Source organism: Elephas maximus, chromosome 19, assembly GCF_024166365.1.
Source record: "Elephas maximus indicus isolate mEleMax1 chromosome 19, mEleMax1 primary haplotype, whole genome shotgun sequence".
Taxonomy (NCBI): Eukaryota; Metazoa; Chordata; class Mammalia; order Proboscidea; family Elephantidae; genus Elephas; species Elephas maximus.
In genome coordinates this window covers 17437495-17452158 of record NC_064837.1, presented here as the reverse complement: position 1 = coordinate 17452158, position 14664 = coordinate 17437495, and the positions used below count along the sequence as shown (strand labels likewise).

General features: G+C 46.6%; 1 protein-coding gene across 3 annotated transcripts in view; it reads right to left on the bottom strand.

Annotated features, from left to right (window-relative positions):
• ITGAE (integrin subunit alpha E) overlaps positions 1-14664 on the bottom strand; it is a 68536-nt gene that overhangs the window by 17018 nt on the left and 36854 nt on the right. For all 3 annotated transcript variants that reach the window (XM_049858693.1, XM_049858694.1, XM_049858695.1), the window contains 6 exons: positions 14284-14502; positions 13025-13155; positions 11412-11542; positions 9787-9950; positions 8303-8431; positions 2808-2881 (listed from right to left, as the gene is read on the bottom strand). In XM_049858693.1, coding sequence (XP_049714650.1) covers positions 2808-2881; positions 8303-8431; positions 9787-9950; positions 11412-11542; positions 13025-13155; positions 14284-14502 — 848 coding nt within the window. The remainder of the gene's footprint in view (positions 1-2807; positions 2882-8302; positions 8432-9786; positions 9951-11411; positions 11543-13024; positions 13156-14283; positions 14503-14664) is intronic.

Genomic DNA, 14664 nt, shown 5'->3' with positions numbered 1-14664 from the left:
TAATTAAAAAAAAAAAAATCATTCTTGCAGCTGAGAAGATGATAGATTGATTGGAGAGAGACGGGAGGCAGAGACCAGTTACAGCATCTGACAGGTGACATGTGCCTGAAATAAGACAAAAGTAGTGGGGTGTGGGGGACAGGTGGAAACCAAAGATGGTGAGGCTCTGCTTGCATACAGAGCGAAAAAGAGAGGCGTCGAGGAGGAGGCCTGAGTTTCCAGCTCGGAGACTGAATGGTTCTATCGACTGAGGGAGTGAACACAGGAGGAAGGGCAGACGGGCGGAAGAGACAATGAGTTGGGCTTGGGACATGAGAAGAGGCGCCTGTAGGATAACGAGGTTGTTGTTAGCTGCCATCGAATAGATTCCAACTCTCAGGGTCCCCCATGCACAGAGCAGAACTGCTCCAGAGGGTTTTCAAGGCTGTGATCTTTCGGAAGTAGGTCATCAGGCTTTTCTCCCAAGGAACTTCTGGGTGGGTTTGAACTGCCAACCTTTTGGATAGTAGTCAAGCGCTAAACAGGGACTCCTGGGTAACAGGTAAAAAAACAGGTAGGTAACAGGTAGAGATGTTTAAATGTTAGCTGAATAGAGCCCAGGAGAGAGAACTGAGAGTCATCAGAATATTTAACAAGGATTCTTAACCTGAGGTCCGGGGACAGTTTCAGAGGGTCCTGAGCGCAAACATTTATGTAATATATTTGATGTTCTAGGGAGAAGGGCCTGTAGCTTTCACTAGGCTCTCTCAGGGATCCAGGTCTGCAGAAAGGTAAAAATCCACCGATTCAGTTGGATGCTGACAATTAGGTTCGGTGACACTTTTGAATAAAGAGGAGAGGTACTGGCTATGTACACTAGGTGGCGCTATTAGCCAAGCTGCATGTGCTGTGTTGCTAGTCCACACAGACCGCTGGGCAGGCGGTTCTTGGCTGTAATTAATTCCTCGTTGGAAACAGCTGCATCTGCTTATTAGGCTGGATTCCAAACCACTCTAATGTCTTGAATTGGGCCCTCAGTGATGGGGAAGGGCCGCCTTAAGCCAGCCACGTCTGAAACGAAATCCCTGCACGCCTATGAGCGGGTTTACCAGGACTCAGCGATCAGCGTTCTTCCTCGTAGATACCACCTTTGCCCAGCTGAGGACCATCAACCATGTTACACCCACAGAACTCGTGGCCAGGGTGGGTATTTTAGGACCACGACATCTCTAAAACCAAACTCGTGGTCTTTCCCGCCACACTCTGCCTCCAAAAACCATTCTTCCAAAAAAAAAAAAAACCCCATTGCCATTGAGTCGATTCCAACTCATAGTGACCCTACAGGACAGAGCAGAACTGCCAGATAGTTTGCAGAGAGCGCCTGGCAGATTCAAATTGCCAGCCTCTTGGTTAGCAGCCGTAGCACTTAACCACTTCCCCACCAGGGTTTCCATTCCTCCAAAGGCTTCCCCAATTCAGTTGTTTGTAACTCCATCTTTCTAGAATTCAGTGCGGTCCAACAGAACTTTCTGCAGGGATGGAAACACTGTATATCTGCACCATCCAATACCATCAGCCATATATGGGTATCAGACACTTGAAAAGTGGCAACCGAGGAACAGAATTTTTCACTTTATTTAATCTTAGTTAACTTAAATAGCCAAATATGGCTAGTGGCTACTGTATTGGACAGCACAGTTCTAGATGCTTTGAAGATATCTTAGGTCCCTCTCTTCTTCTCATTCCCCACATCCAATCTATCAGCAAATCCTGTGGGCTCTAGCTTCAAAATATATAGCCACCGTCATTGCCACCACCCTGGTCCAAGCCATCACCATCTCTCTCTTATAGTAGCTCCACCTCCTTCCTACACTTTATTCTCAACACAACAAGAATGATCCTGTTAAGATGTCATTCCTCTGGCTCCCCAGCTCACAGTAAAAGCCTATGGAAAGCCTAGGAAGCCCTATATAACCCTCCCGCCCCACATTACCTCCCTGACCTATTTTCCTACTACTCTCTGCCTCCCTCCCTCCAATCCAACCATGCTGGTGTCCCTGCTGTTTGTCCCACCTGCCAGGCATGCTCCCAGCTCAGGACACACGAAGGTAGGTGCTCTCAGACATCCACACAGCATGTTCCCCCACATTCTCCTGCCTTTGCCAGAATGTCACCTCTCAGTGAGCCCCTCCCTGACTGCCCTATGTAAAACGGCAACTCCACCCCCTCCCAGCACTCCCTGCTGCCTTGCCTGCCTAATTTTGCTCCATACTACATCTCCTCAACATATATAGTTTACTTATTTTATTATCTTCTCTCCCTAAAAGCATCAGGAGGGCAGGGATTTTGTCCGTGTTGTTCACTGATATATTCCCAGCACCTAGAACAGTGCCTGGCACAGAGTAGATGCTCAATAAATATCTGACAAGTGAATGAATGAATTTGGCCAAGAGGTGAGCCAGGAAGAAATTGCCTCTAACTGAGGTGGTCCTGAGTGTGAGGGACACCAGGTTATGAAAATAGCATTGTTCAGGATGTCAAGAAACCTGGGTTCAAAGTCTGTCAAATGACCACTGTGATCCCGCACAGGGCCTTCAACTACTGAGCCCGTTTCCTCATCTACGAAATGGAAATACAAACTTCAACCCTGCTTCCCTCATAGGGTGGCTGAGGATACAATGAGATAAAATGCAAAAGCCCTTTGTAGGCTTTGAGGGGAAGGCAGGGGGAAGTGAGCAATTGATTCTGATGAAGGTGTGGCCCAGGTAAGCCTTCAGGATGAAGCCCCCCATTAACTGCAGAAACCGTGAGGGTTGGATCCAACTCACTGAGAGATGGTGGTGGTCAACTGTAACTTAGCTTCACAAAACAGCTTATCCTTGCAGGCCTTCTCGTAGGGCAGCTGTAAGCAGACAAAGAGGGACAGGATGAGTCCAGGACCCCACCACCCCCAGCAGCCTGCCTCGTGATCTTCAGAAAACCCGCCATCCTGTTTACTCTGAGAAGACAGTTACAGGGAGGCGAAGCTGGGATGGTGCCCGCCTGGCCAAGAGACCTGCAACTGTGACATTCCTTGGTCTACCCGGTGAAGATAGTCAGCCTAAAGGATGTGCTTGGTGCTACAACTCAGGCATACCATGAGTCAGGCCTCTGGCCAAGATCAAAAATGGGGTGACCATCCTGGAATGGTGGAGTGTCCGTCACATGCACATCCAGAGATTTAAGTAGTGACACGCACAACTCACTACTTTGAACACAGTTGAGAAGAAAAACTACGTAAAGAAAAGCTTCCTTAGTCCTTTCAGATACAGGCAGGAACAGCAGGGGCGGGAAGGGGGAAATCTAATCAAATATTGTCAGGGTCTAGTCCTGTGAGGTCCTCTGCCCCTATGGCTAGACTTCCTGTAGGTTAAATATTCCCCTTGCAATCTTGCCCGCTCTAAAACAAACTAACCTAAAAAGTCATATTTGGTCCAAAAGGCCCAGTCTGGGTTGAAAAGCCCTAGTCTAGGGTGAAAAAGCAACATTTTTAAAGTAGCAGGGTCTATTTTTTATGATGACAGACACATAGCCAGCCTCTTAACTAGCTCCCCAGCAGCCAGCGATCACCTCAGCAGCCTTACACAGGAAGTGCCGGGGCTGGGATGGGGGCCCAGAGCTGGGAAAGAGGCTTCCTGCTTCCTGGAGAAGGACATGGCAGTTTGCAGAGTCTGGAGCTCTATCTGTGTTAACAGTTTTGAGTAGGTTTTTTTGTTTTTTGCAATTTTTTATTGTTGTAAATATATAGGTAACAAAACATTTGCCATTTCAACAATCCTTTCATGTTGTTTTGTTTTTAAAACTGCCAAGTAGTCTGCTCTTTTTCACCCAAATTCAGTGAAAGAGAACAGGGTTAAACCTCCTAAGCTTTTAGCTAGAATTTGTTTTCTGGAAACATCTAAATGCCTAACCAGATAATTTCTCCTCACTCATTTTATAGGTGAGATTTTTTTTTTTTTAATTGTGCTTTAGGTGAAAGTTTACAGCTCAAGTTAATTTCTCACACAAAAATTTATACATATGTTGTTATGTGATACTAGTTGCAATTCCTATAATGTGACAGCACACTCCCCCTTTCCACCCTGGGTTTCCTTGTCCATCCAACCAGCTTCCTGTCTTCTCTTTCTGCCTCCAGACAGGAGCCGCCTATTTGGTCTTGTGTATCTACTTGAACTAAGAAGCACATACTTCCCAAGTATTATTTTATGTTTTATACTCCAGTCTAATCTTCGCCTGAAGAGTGGGCTTCAGGGATGGTTTTAGTTCTGGGTTAACAAACTGCCCGGGGTCCATGGCTTCAGGGGTTCCTCCGGTCTCAGTCAGACCATTAAGTCTGGTCTTTTTACTAGAACTTGAGTTCTGCTTCCCACTTCTCTGCTATCAGGGACTCTGTGTTGTGTTCCATGTCAGGGTAGTCATTGGTGGTAGCCAGGTACCATCTAGTTCTTCTGGTCTCAGGCTGATGGAGTCTCTGGTTTATGTGGCCCCTTTTGTCTCTTGGGCTAATATTTTCCCTGTGTCTTTGGTGTTCTTTAATCTTCTTTGCTCCAGGTGAGTTGGGACCAATTGATGCATTTTAGATGGCCGCTCGCAAGCTTCTAAGACTGCAGATGCCACTCACCAAAGTGGGGTGCAGAACATTTCCTTAATACACTTTGTTATGCCAATTGACTTAGATGTCTAGGGGTTTTTGTTTTTGTTTTTAAACTCTTTGCCAAGCCATCATAGTAATTGATGAAGGTAATAATCATAAATAGATGTTAAACAGGATATGTACATAGCCTCAAAGCATCTCCCCACAAGATACTTATTAATTACAAAGGGAGATATTACCAGTAACAGGAAAATCAACATCATGTGCCTCCTGACACAATGCACTGAGAAAGACAAAACATCGCTTCTGTGATAGTCCTGCCAAAAACGCACAGCCTGAATTTAGTCGTGAGAAAATACCAGACAAACTGAAATTGGGGAACAGTCTATAAATAACTGGCATGACTCATATTCTTAAAAAGTCCAAATTTACTGGACTAGATGAGACTAGGGGACTCCCCATGGCTATTGCCTTGAGATATTCTTTAAACCTTGAATCTAAACTAGTCCCTGAGGTCACCTTTTAGCTGAATAACAGAGTGGCTCATAAAATAAAGAACATAACCCGTGGGTACTGCATTCCTTCAAAAAATTGTCTATCTGAGCCCAAATGGTCCACACCCTAAAGCAAAGATGAGAAGGTAAGGGGGCAGGAAAACGAGATTACTAGAAACAAAACAACTAGAATGGAATTAATGAGAATGTTGACACATTGTGAAAAAATGTAACCAATGTCACTGAATAATTTGTGTAGAAATTGTTCAATGGGAACCCAATCTGCTGTGTCCAGAATTCTCCTTAGAAGCAAGGATAGCAAGACTTGGCCTAAAGTACTTTGGACATGTTATCAGGAGGGACCAGTGCCTGGAGAAGGACACCATGCTTGGTCAAGGAGAGGGTCAGCAAAAAAGAGGAAGCCTCTCAAGGAGATGGACTGACACAGTGGCTGCAACAATCGTGAGGATGGCACAGGACCAGGCAGTGTTTCGTTCTGCTGTAGATAGGGTTGCTATGAGTCAGAACCAACTCAGCTCAGAACAACAACAATCATCTGCCATGTAAACTCTGAAAACACGATAAAATAGTATTTAAAATAAATAAAGTAACCGTGGCATGTACTATTCAAAAATGTCATTAAAGACAAAGAAAGACTAAGGAGCTATTCCAAATTAAACAAGACTGGTCAACATGAGTCAGAACTGACTCAATGGCAACTAACAACAACGACAACAAAGATAAGTGGCAACAAAATGCAATGAATAATCCTGAATTGGATCCTGGACCAGAAAAAAACTTCTTTTGCCAAAAGGACATTAATAGGGCAACCGGCAAAATTTGAATAAAGTCTGTGGATTAGATAAGAGTATTTTATCAATGTTAATTTCCTGATTTGATAATTTTGCTGTGGTTATGTAAGAGAATGTCTTTAAATTTTAAGAAATATAGACTGAAGTATTAGGGAGTCAAAAGGTATCATGTCTGTAACTTACTTTCAAATATTTCAAACAATAATATGTGTATATTAAATATATATGTATATGTGTATATATTACACACAGAGAGAGGGAGGGAACAATAAAGCAAATGTGGTAAAATGCTAACATTTGGAGAATCTGAGTAAAATGTGCGTGGGAATTCTTGGTACTATTCTTGTTACTTTTCAGTAAATCAAATTTTAAAAAAAGCTTTAAAAGGCAGGATATATACAATTAGCGATAATCTAGCTACGGCCAAAACTTTATTACATTCGTTCTCCCAGTTTTTTTCTGAGTCATCTAACTTGCTGTCAGTACCAAAAAGAAACAGCCTTTGAATGAAATCTCGTCACCTAAGAAATTAAGGTGACAATCCTCACTTGCAGGGAGCCTGATTCTCCCTCGTCCTGGGCAGACGAGCAACGAGAACAGTCACCCCGATTATGCCGTTCTATTTCTTCTTACTATGGTGACTGGTATACTGGGTATTGGAAAGCTGGTGTTTTTTCTTTTAAATTTAAATTTAAGGTTGATACAGTTTAAGTCAACTTAATTAATATAATTAATATAGAGCATTTTGTAAGCATATTGGGCAGTCATGCCTGTCCTGATTACCTTGAATATACATACTTTATGTTACCTGAAGCTTTTCTGTGCCAGCATGAACTACTTTTGTCTTTTTTTTTTTTTTTTTTTGAGAATCAATTCATTCCAAATAACTGTAATTACTGCTTTTTTTTTTTTTTTTATTGTACTTTAGATGAAGGCTTACAGGACAAACTAGCCTCTCATTAAAACAGTACATATATTGTTTTATGACATTGGTTAACAACGCCATGACGTGTCAACACTTTGCCTTCTCAACCTTGGGTTTCCTATTACCAGCTTTCCTGTTCCCTCCTGCCTTCTAGTCCTTGCCCCAGGGCTGATATGCCCCTTTAGTCTCATTTTGTTTTATGGGCCTGTCTAATCTTTGGATGAGAGGTGAACCTCAAGAGTGACTTCACAACTGAGCTAAAAGGGTGTCCGAGGGCCATACCCTTGGGGTTTCTCCAGTCTCTATCAGGCGAGTAAGTCTGGTCTTTTTTTTTGTGAGTTAGAATTTTGTTCTACTTTCTTCTCCAGCTCTGTCGGAGACCCTCTATCGTGATCCCTGTCAGAGCAGTCAGTGGTGGTAGCTGGACACCATCTAGTTGTACTGGACTCAGACTGCTGGAGGCCGTGGTAGTCCTTTAGTCCATCAGTCCTTTGAACTAATCCTTCTCTTGTATCTTTAGTTTTCTTCATCCTCCCTTGCTCCCAAAGGGGTGAGACCAGTGGAATATCTTAGATGGCCGCTCACAGGCTTTTAAGACCCCAGACACTACTCACCAAAGTATAATTATTGCTTTTTAATGCTTACCTTGTCACTTCTTCTTGCTGATTTTTCTAAACTCTGTAAGAGTCTAGCAATGGAGACTGACAGAACAGTCTGGCAGCCAGAGTAGAAAAAAATCACCCTAGATCTCACAGGATCAGGAACCCTGGCTGTTTGTCACCACCCCCGCCCCCAATTTCCCTTAGTTATGAAGTTTCTTGTGACACTGATGGACACCAGGAGCAAAGTTTAGGGGGAGGTTTGGTGGGGCCCTGGGCAGGTACACCAAAGGACATCCTCTCTGCAACGCAGGGCAGGACAGCTGCAGTCTAGCCCCCACACAGACCCACACCACACAGTCATCAGAGACCCTTGTCAAGTGAAGAACTTAGTACACAACCCATAAAAAATATGCTTCATTAAATACGTAACAAGCCTGGTTGAATGGACACGGGAAATACAGGGTGGAAAGGAGCGTGCTGTCACATTATAGAGAGTGCAACCAGGGTCATATAACAATGTGTGTATAAATTTTTGTATGAGAAACTAACGAACTGTAAACTTTCACTTAAAGCACTATAAAATAAATAAATAAATAATTTGAAAAATGTAACAAGCACGTTTTGTGAACATAAAGGAACTGACACTGGGCAGTGGTTTGGAGACCTATGTTACCCGTCCGTGAGGCCCTGGGCAAGTTAACAGCTTCTCTGGGACTCAGTTTCCCCATTTATCCAGTGAGAGTCCGGGCTACCATCTGGAGGCCCTCCCACCTCTAACATTTTTCAAGTTAGGGGAGTAGGTGTTTTGGGGGGAATGGCCCTCTGGAGGGTTAGGTCCCAGTTATGGGCATAGTCACCTGGAAGATGGCAGAGGGTTCAGCGTAGAGGTCCAGGATGGGATAGAGATGGTCCCTGTGGGTCTTGGGGGTCTGGAGTTGGTAGCTGACCTTGACACTGATGTTGGAGAAGCGATCCTCCTCATAGAGCTGCAGGGCCACCAAGGAAGGCAGGGTTGGAGACGGGGAGAAGACAAGGAGAATACTTTTAACTTTGATGTAGTCATAGTAAGAAGTAAACAATGCAAGCGGTGAGTCAGAAGTCCTAAGCATCTTCCAAATAAGCCAGGTGAAAGGAAACTTCGTTTAAACAAACTTCCAGGAGTTTCGGGGGAAAAAAATCTTCCTTGATCTGCTATGGCCTCGAGACTCATAACTTGTTATAGTTCTCATCCCAATCACAAAGGGGTTCTGGCCATCAGGAGTTAAGAACTGGTTTGGACTTTATTCATGGGGCAAGAGGGAGCCACTGAAGGGAAGAGTCATGGTCACGTGTGTGTTTTACAAAGATCTTTCTCAACGCAGCATGGAGGACATATTAAAAAACAAACCCATTGCCATCAAGTTGATTCTGACTCATAGGACCCTATAGGACAGAGGAGAACTGCTGCGTAGGGTTTCCAGGGAGCGATTGGTGGATTCGAACTGCTGACCTTTTGGTTAGCAGCTGAGCTCTTAACCACTATGCTATCAGGGCTCCAGAGGACATATTAAAAAACCAAAAAACCTGTTGCTGTCAAGTCAATTCCGACTCATAGCAATTTTAGAGAGGTAAAAACTGAAGATAAGGAACTCACTTAGATGCCATTTGCCATTCTCTTTGCTCAAGTGAGCCTTTCTGCTGTGATATGAGCTTTGAACTTATGAAAATAGGTGAGCACGATTCTCTGGTGGAAACTGTAGTTATGCTTTTACTTAAGGAAGGCCACTGACTTGCTAAAAACTGGAAACAGATGTATAGTAAGAAGCATCGTTCATGAGTGTGTTTACTGGAATAAACAATGTTTATAGGTTCCAAGTTCTAGGTCCTGTCAGGCTCCGAATCCTGACAAATACATTTTTTCATGTCTCTGAGCACCTTTGCAGAAGTGAATACCTCTAAATGACAACTTGTGTCTTTCTATTTCTTCCTTATATTCGTTTAAATTTCCTCTGTTATTGTCAGGTGAGAACTGATCACATGGGGGAGGGACACCTGGGGTTCCTGATTTGTTACCAAGAAAAATGCCAGCAGTTGGAGCATTTCTCTTTTTGTCCAGGTCTCCCAGAAGCTCAGAGACATAGTGTTCAATTTCACCCAATTTCTTTAATCTGGATTTCTGGCATAACTACCTTCGTCTCCCATGCCATTACATCGTTCTTGATCTATTATCATTATTTCTATTGCCTTATTTTTTTTTTTTTTAATTTATATGTACGGGTATGTTTCCTTCTTTGTATGTACCTCACATTTTTTCTCCATGATACACACCCCTCTGGGCTCTGGTTTAAACCCTTCCACTTACCTCTCCCTCCGTGGGGAGGAGCTGGAAGCGCTCGCAGAGACGGGACCCATTGCTCCACTCCTTAAAAGTGCTCAGACAAGTTTTCACATCCAAACACTGCAGCCTCTTCCTCTGCTTCATCACATCCACATCCAATGTGAAGTTAAGAGATGTCTCTCGGAGGCCTGGGAAGAGATGTCTTTCTGTGGCCTTCCTGATGAGGCTGGGATGGGCAAGCCCCAGGTAGAGTGCCTCCCAGCCTGCCTGGGGGTCCTGTGAGCCCCTCCTGAATGGTGTCTCCACGCAGCCACTTCCCTGGGGCGGGACTCCTGAGTTTCTTCTTCCCTTCAAAGGTACTTTCTCATGGCCTCCGGCACCTAATGGGGTCCCTCAGTGCATACCAAGCCCAAACCAGCACATTCAGGGCTGAGTCAGCCTTCCTTTTGGGAGGAGGGCTCACAGAGGAGGCTGGGGTTGAGGCAGAAAATAAGGAGGAGGAATATCACAGGGACTAGAGAGAGAAATCAAAGAGTAAAATCTGAAGATAGCAGAGCTGGATGCATTCTGGGGATTACTTAGGTCAATTCCCTTACTGACAGAACAGAAACCAGGGCCCAGAGAGGGAAAGACACCTGTCCAGCATCACACAGCCACTCAGCAGCTGCTATTCACATTCTGTGCCCTGAATCTTGCAGCCTATACAGCTGGAACTGACAGGTTTGTCATTTTGTAGCCCTGGATTCAATAATGTCCTCCTTCTGAGGTAAAGTCACCCACCCCAGGAGAGTGCTCTCTGAGCTGTGGGAAGCAGAGATATCTCAGGGATAGTTACTGAGAGATTAAGCCTTGGGGACTGGTGCTGAGGGATTAATCTGGAGGGGAGCTCTTGATGACAGTGAATTCCTGGGCTGTGAAAGCCATGCCCACCTCTGCCTGCTGGAAACAGTCTTCAGCGAGTGTCAGGTAAGGGCTTGGGAAGGGAGGCCAGGCCTCTGGCAGTTTATCCAAGCCCACCTGGGCCAGGGAGACTAGATGATGGGGCAAGGGGAGAAGATGTAAATCAGAGAGAAAGAGGAAAGTGTCTTTCTCAGGATCCCCTACACACACATGTACACTTGTGGGCCGAGTTCCAGACAGATGGAAAAATGGCTGCCTTTTCCAGAGTCTTCTTTCAGAAACTCAACCCTTCAGCCCTGAGGAAGGGATCCAATACCCTTGCTCTCAATAGGGTCAGATAAATCTCTTCAGAATGTGGACTGAACATCAGACTACCCTTTCCTAGGGCAGCTCACATTTAACAGAGCCTAAGGTCGAAGTGGAGCCCTGGTGGTGCAGTAGTTAAGAGCTCAGCTGCTAACCAAAAGGTCGGCAGTTTGAATCCACCAGCCACTCCTTGGAAACCCTACGTTCTTCTCTGTCCTGTAGGGTTGCTATGAGTTGAAATTGACTCAACAGCAACAGGTTTGGGTTTTTTTTTTTTTTTTTTTTTGGTAATGTCAAAGTAGCTAAGCTCTAAAAGGATTTTAAGCACCAAAACCTCACACCAACCACCCATCCTACACATACACAGTCCTCTTTCCCTGCCCGCTATAGAACCCAACAAGGGATGACCACAACATGGGTGGGTCAGCTCGGCTGCCTGTTACCTGTCTCAGTGGCTGGGGTCCCAGAGCTGATTTCAAAGCACAAATGCACATTCACACTGCCGTTGAAGCCAATGGGCAGTGCCTCCGGGCTGAAGTTCACAGACACCTTCAGGTGAACCACAGGTCTTGAGCTAAAACAAGAGCAAGAAGACCATGAGAAGTGACTGTAGAACTTCTGGGACAGGGCCTGGCTGATTCATTCATTCATCTCCAGTAGGCCAAGTACTATTCTGAATCCTCAGGGTATGGTAGAGAAAGAGGTATGTCCCCACTCTAGTGGAAAAGCAGATAAAAGCAAATAAAGAAGAGGAAACAGAAAAATACTATGTATTGGTAATGCCATGGAATTCCTAGGAGGCACAAATGGTTAAGGACTCAGCTACTAACCAAAAGGTTGGCAGTTCAAATCCACCCAGAGGAACCTCAGAAGAAAGGCCTGGCAATCTACTTCCAAAAGATTACAGCCATTGAACACCCTATGGAGCACAGGTCTACTCAACACACATGGGGTTGCCATGAGACAGAATCAATTGGATAGCAGCTAGTGGTAATGCTATAATAAAAATAAAGTAGGCTAAGGTAACAGAGACCAGAGGCTACTTAAATTGGGTGCTCAGGGATGGCCTCACCGATGAGGAGGCATTTCAGTTGTGATCTGTTAACAAGAACGAGCCAGCCATGTAAAGACCTGGGGGAAGAGCATTCCAGGCAGTGAGAACAGCTGGTGTGAAGGGCCTGTGCCAGGGCGAGCTTGGTTTGTCTGAAACACAAAGGTCAGTGTGTCCGAACATAATTAGTGAAAGACGGTAGTAGCAGGGGGTGAGAATGGAGGCCATGTAAGGGGTTTGGATTTTCCTCTACACGGGAGCCACAGTGCGGTTTTCAACAGCAAAGTGAAAACCCCACATTCTCGGTGAAGAATGGAGCCCAGGGAGTGGAAGCAGGGAAGAACGCCATGGCAGTGGTCCAGGTGAGAGATGACAGTGTCTTGTGCTCGAGGTAGTAGCAGAGATGGAGAGAAGAGGAAGGACTGAAAGATATTTGGAAGCAGGGCAAAGAAAACCTTGTTGATGGGGTAGTGGGGGAAGGAAAAAGAGGAATCAGGGATGCCTGGAACTTTGGGGGAATGAGGGGTACATGAGAGTAAGAAGACATTTCAGACATGTTAACTTTGAGATGCCCTGAGCAACAGCCAAGAGAGGTGCTGAGTGAGGAGGACAGGGCAGATATTTACATCTATGGGACTTGATCATTCATTTAGGGATGGAGCACAGCAACTCTGCAGTTCGTCATCAATGCCGTGGATAACAACTGTGCCAAGTACTCTGTATGTATAGCCTCACTTAAGCCTCCTAACTCTGTGACGAGGCACTATTATTATTCCTATTTGTAGATGAGAACATTGGGACTTGGAAAAGTCAAATAACTTGCCCAAGGGCACACCATTAAGTGAGCACTGAGGTTCAAACCCAAATGGCCAACTCCAGGCCTGTGCCCTGAGTTGCTGCACTTACTCCTCTCCCCAGTGTCTGGTGTTTTCATGGGGCCATTTAGGACAGGGACAATGGGTGAGGCTGGGGCCCGGGACCCCAGCAGGCAAGGCAGACACCTACCGCAGCACAACCGCCCGGCCCAGAGTGCCCACGGTGATGTCAGCAAGGCCGTCGCCACTGAAATCGAAGCCACCGGCCAGGGACATGCCGAAGTAGTGGAGTCCTGGGCCCACCGCAGAGGCACTGATTCTCTGTAGAAGGAGAGACACAGAGAGTGTAAGGAAGGGGGAGATCCTTTTGGTCTTATGCAAACCATCACGATCAGCCCTGGTCCCCACCCTGGAGGTCCCTTAATCAAACAAGAGGGAAGGGAAGGGCAAGGTTTCCCAAAGGAACTGGCATTTGAAAGGGGATTAAAGGGCAGGTGGGACTTGAAAGGCAGAGAAGGGGGTGGGGCATTCAGGGCAGGAAGGGGTGAGTGAGGAAAGCAGGGGTAGGGAAACAGCAGGGTCCTTGGAGGAATGGGGGGAGCAGGAGGGAGTCTGGGTGCAAGGAGGGATTTGAATTGATGTGGGGCTGGACTTGGACATGCAGTGGGGGTGGGGAGTGTCCTCAAAGGCTTTTTTGAAGAAGTGACATGTTCAGAATTGCACTGGAGGCACAGGGTGGAGGCTGGGAGGAGGCAGGAGTCCAGGGGAGGGCACTGGTGGCAGGGGTGGAGAGGAGGGGCTGGATTTGGGTGGGAGTGAGTAGGTAGACTTGTTAGACCTGGGGGCTGACAGGCTGTGCAGTATGAGGAAGAGGTCGGAGTGTCTGGGATTGCCCTCAGTTTCTAGTCTGGGTGCTGGAGGAGGAGGGAAGGTCTGGGGAAAAGGATGCTTTCCGTCAGGCAGGTGAGAGTGAGATGCCCGGGGCCATCCAGCAGGAGGTGCTCAGGAAGCATACAGGGTGGAAGCTCAGGAGAGAAACTAGGTGGAGGTGGGGGAAACTGCCCATAGAAGATGTCGCATGGCGGTTGCCAATGGAGCCTCGGGGATGAGAGTTAAGGCATGGGGGGGCTGGGTGGGGGACAGGAGCCAGAGAAGGGGCAGAGAGGAAGCAGAGGCCTGAGGCAGGCCCCTGGTCAGGAATGCCAAAGAAGGAGGGAGATATAGGTCAAGAAATAGATGACATGACCACAACCCCCCCCCCCACCGCCCCAAGGGCCTGGTTGAGGTCCTGGCCTGGAACCCCCCTCCTTCACTGAGCACTCCCAGCCCCCTGAGGCCCGCCTGCACTTAGGTCTGGAGCTGGCTCCGGCTGCAGCCATCACAATGGGGAGGTCAGAGCCCCAGAATAGAGGCAGGAGGGGGTGGGCACTGTGAAGCCCCACAGGTCACCTGTGAAGGGCTGGCGGAGAGGCCGTCCTGGCGTCCATTGTAGATGTACACGCTGCCGAAGCTGACACCATCGTCAGCCCCCTCCAGGGGGGCCCCAATGGCCACATCTGTGAGCTTATCCTGACTGATGTCGCCTACAACCGCCATGGCAAAGCCAAATCGGGCATTGGTGAACTCGGGGTGCCCACTCAGTGTGTGTGCCAAGGAGAAGGAGCCATGCTGTAAAACAAGCAGGCAGCTCAGCCCTCAGAAGGGCATAGGCAGCCCACCCCATGACCACCCAGGAGGCACACGCACTGGGCTTGTTGATTCTGATTCTCCAGCAGGGAGTCTAAAGCTCAGAAAAGGCAAGGGATCTTCCCAACATCACACAGCAAGCCA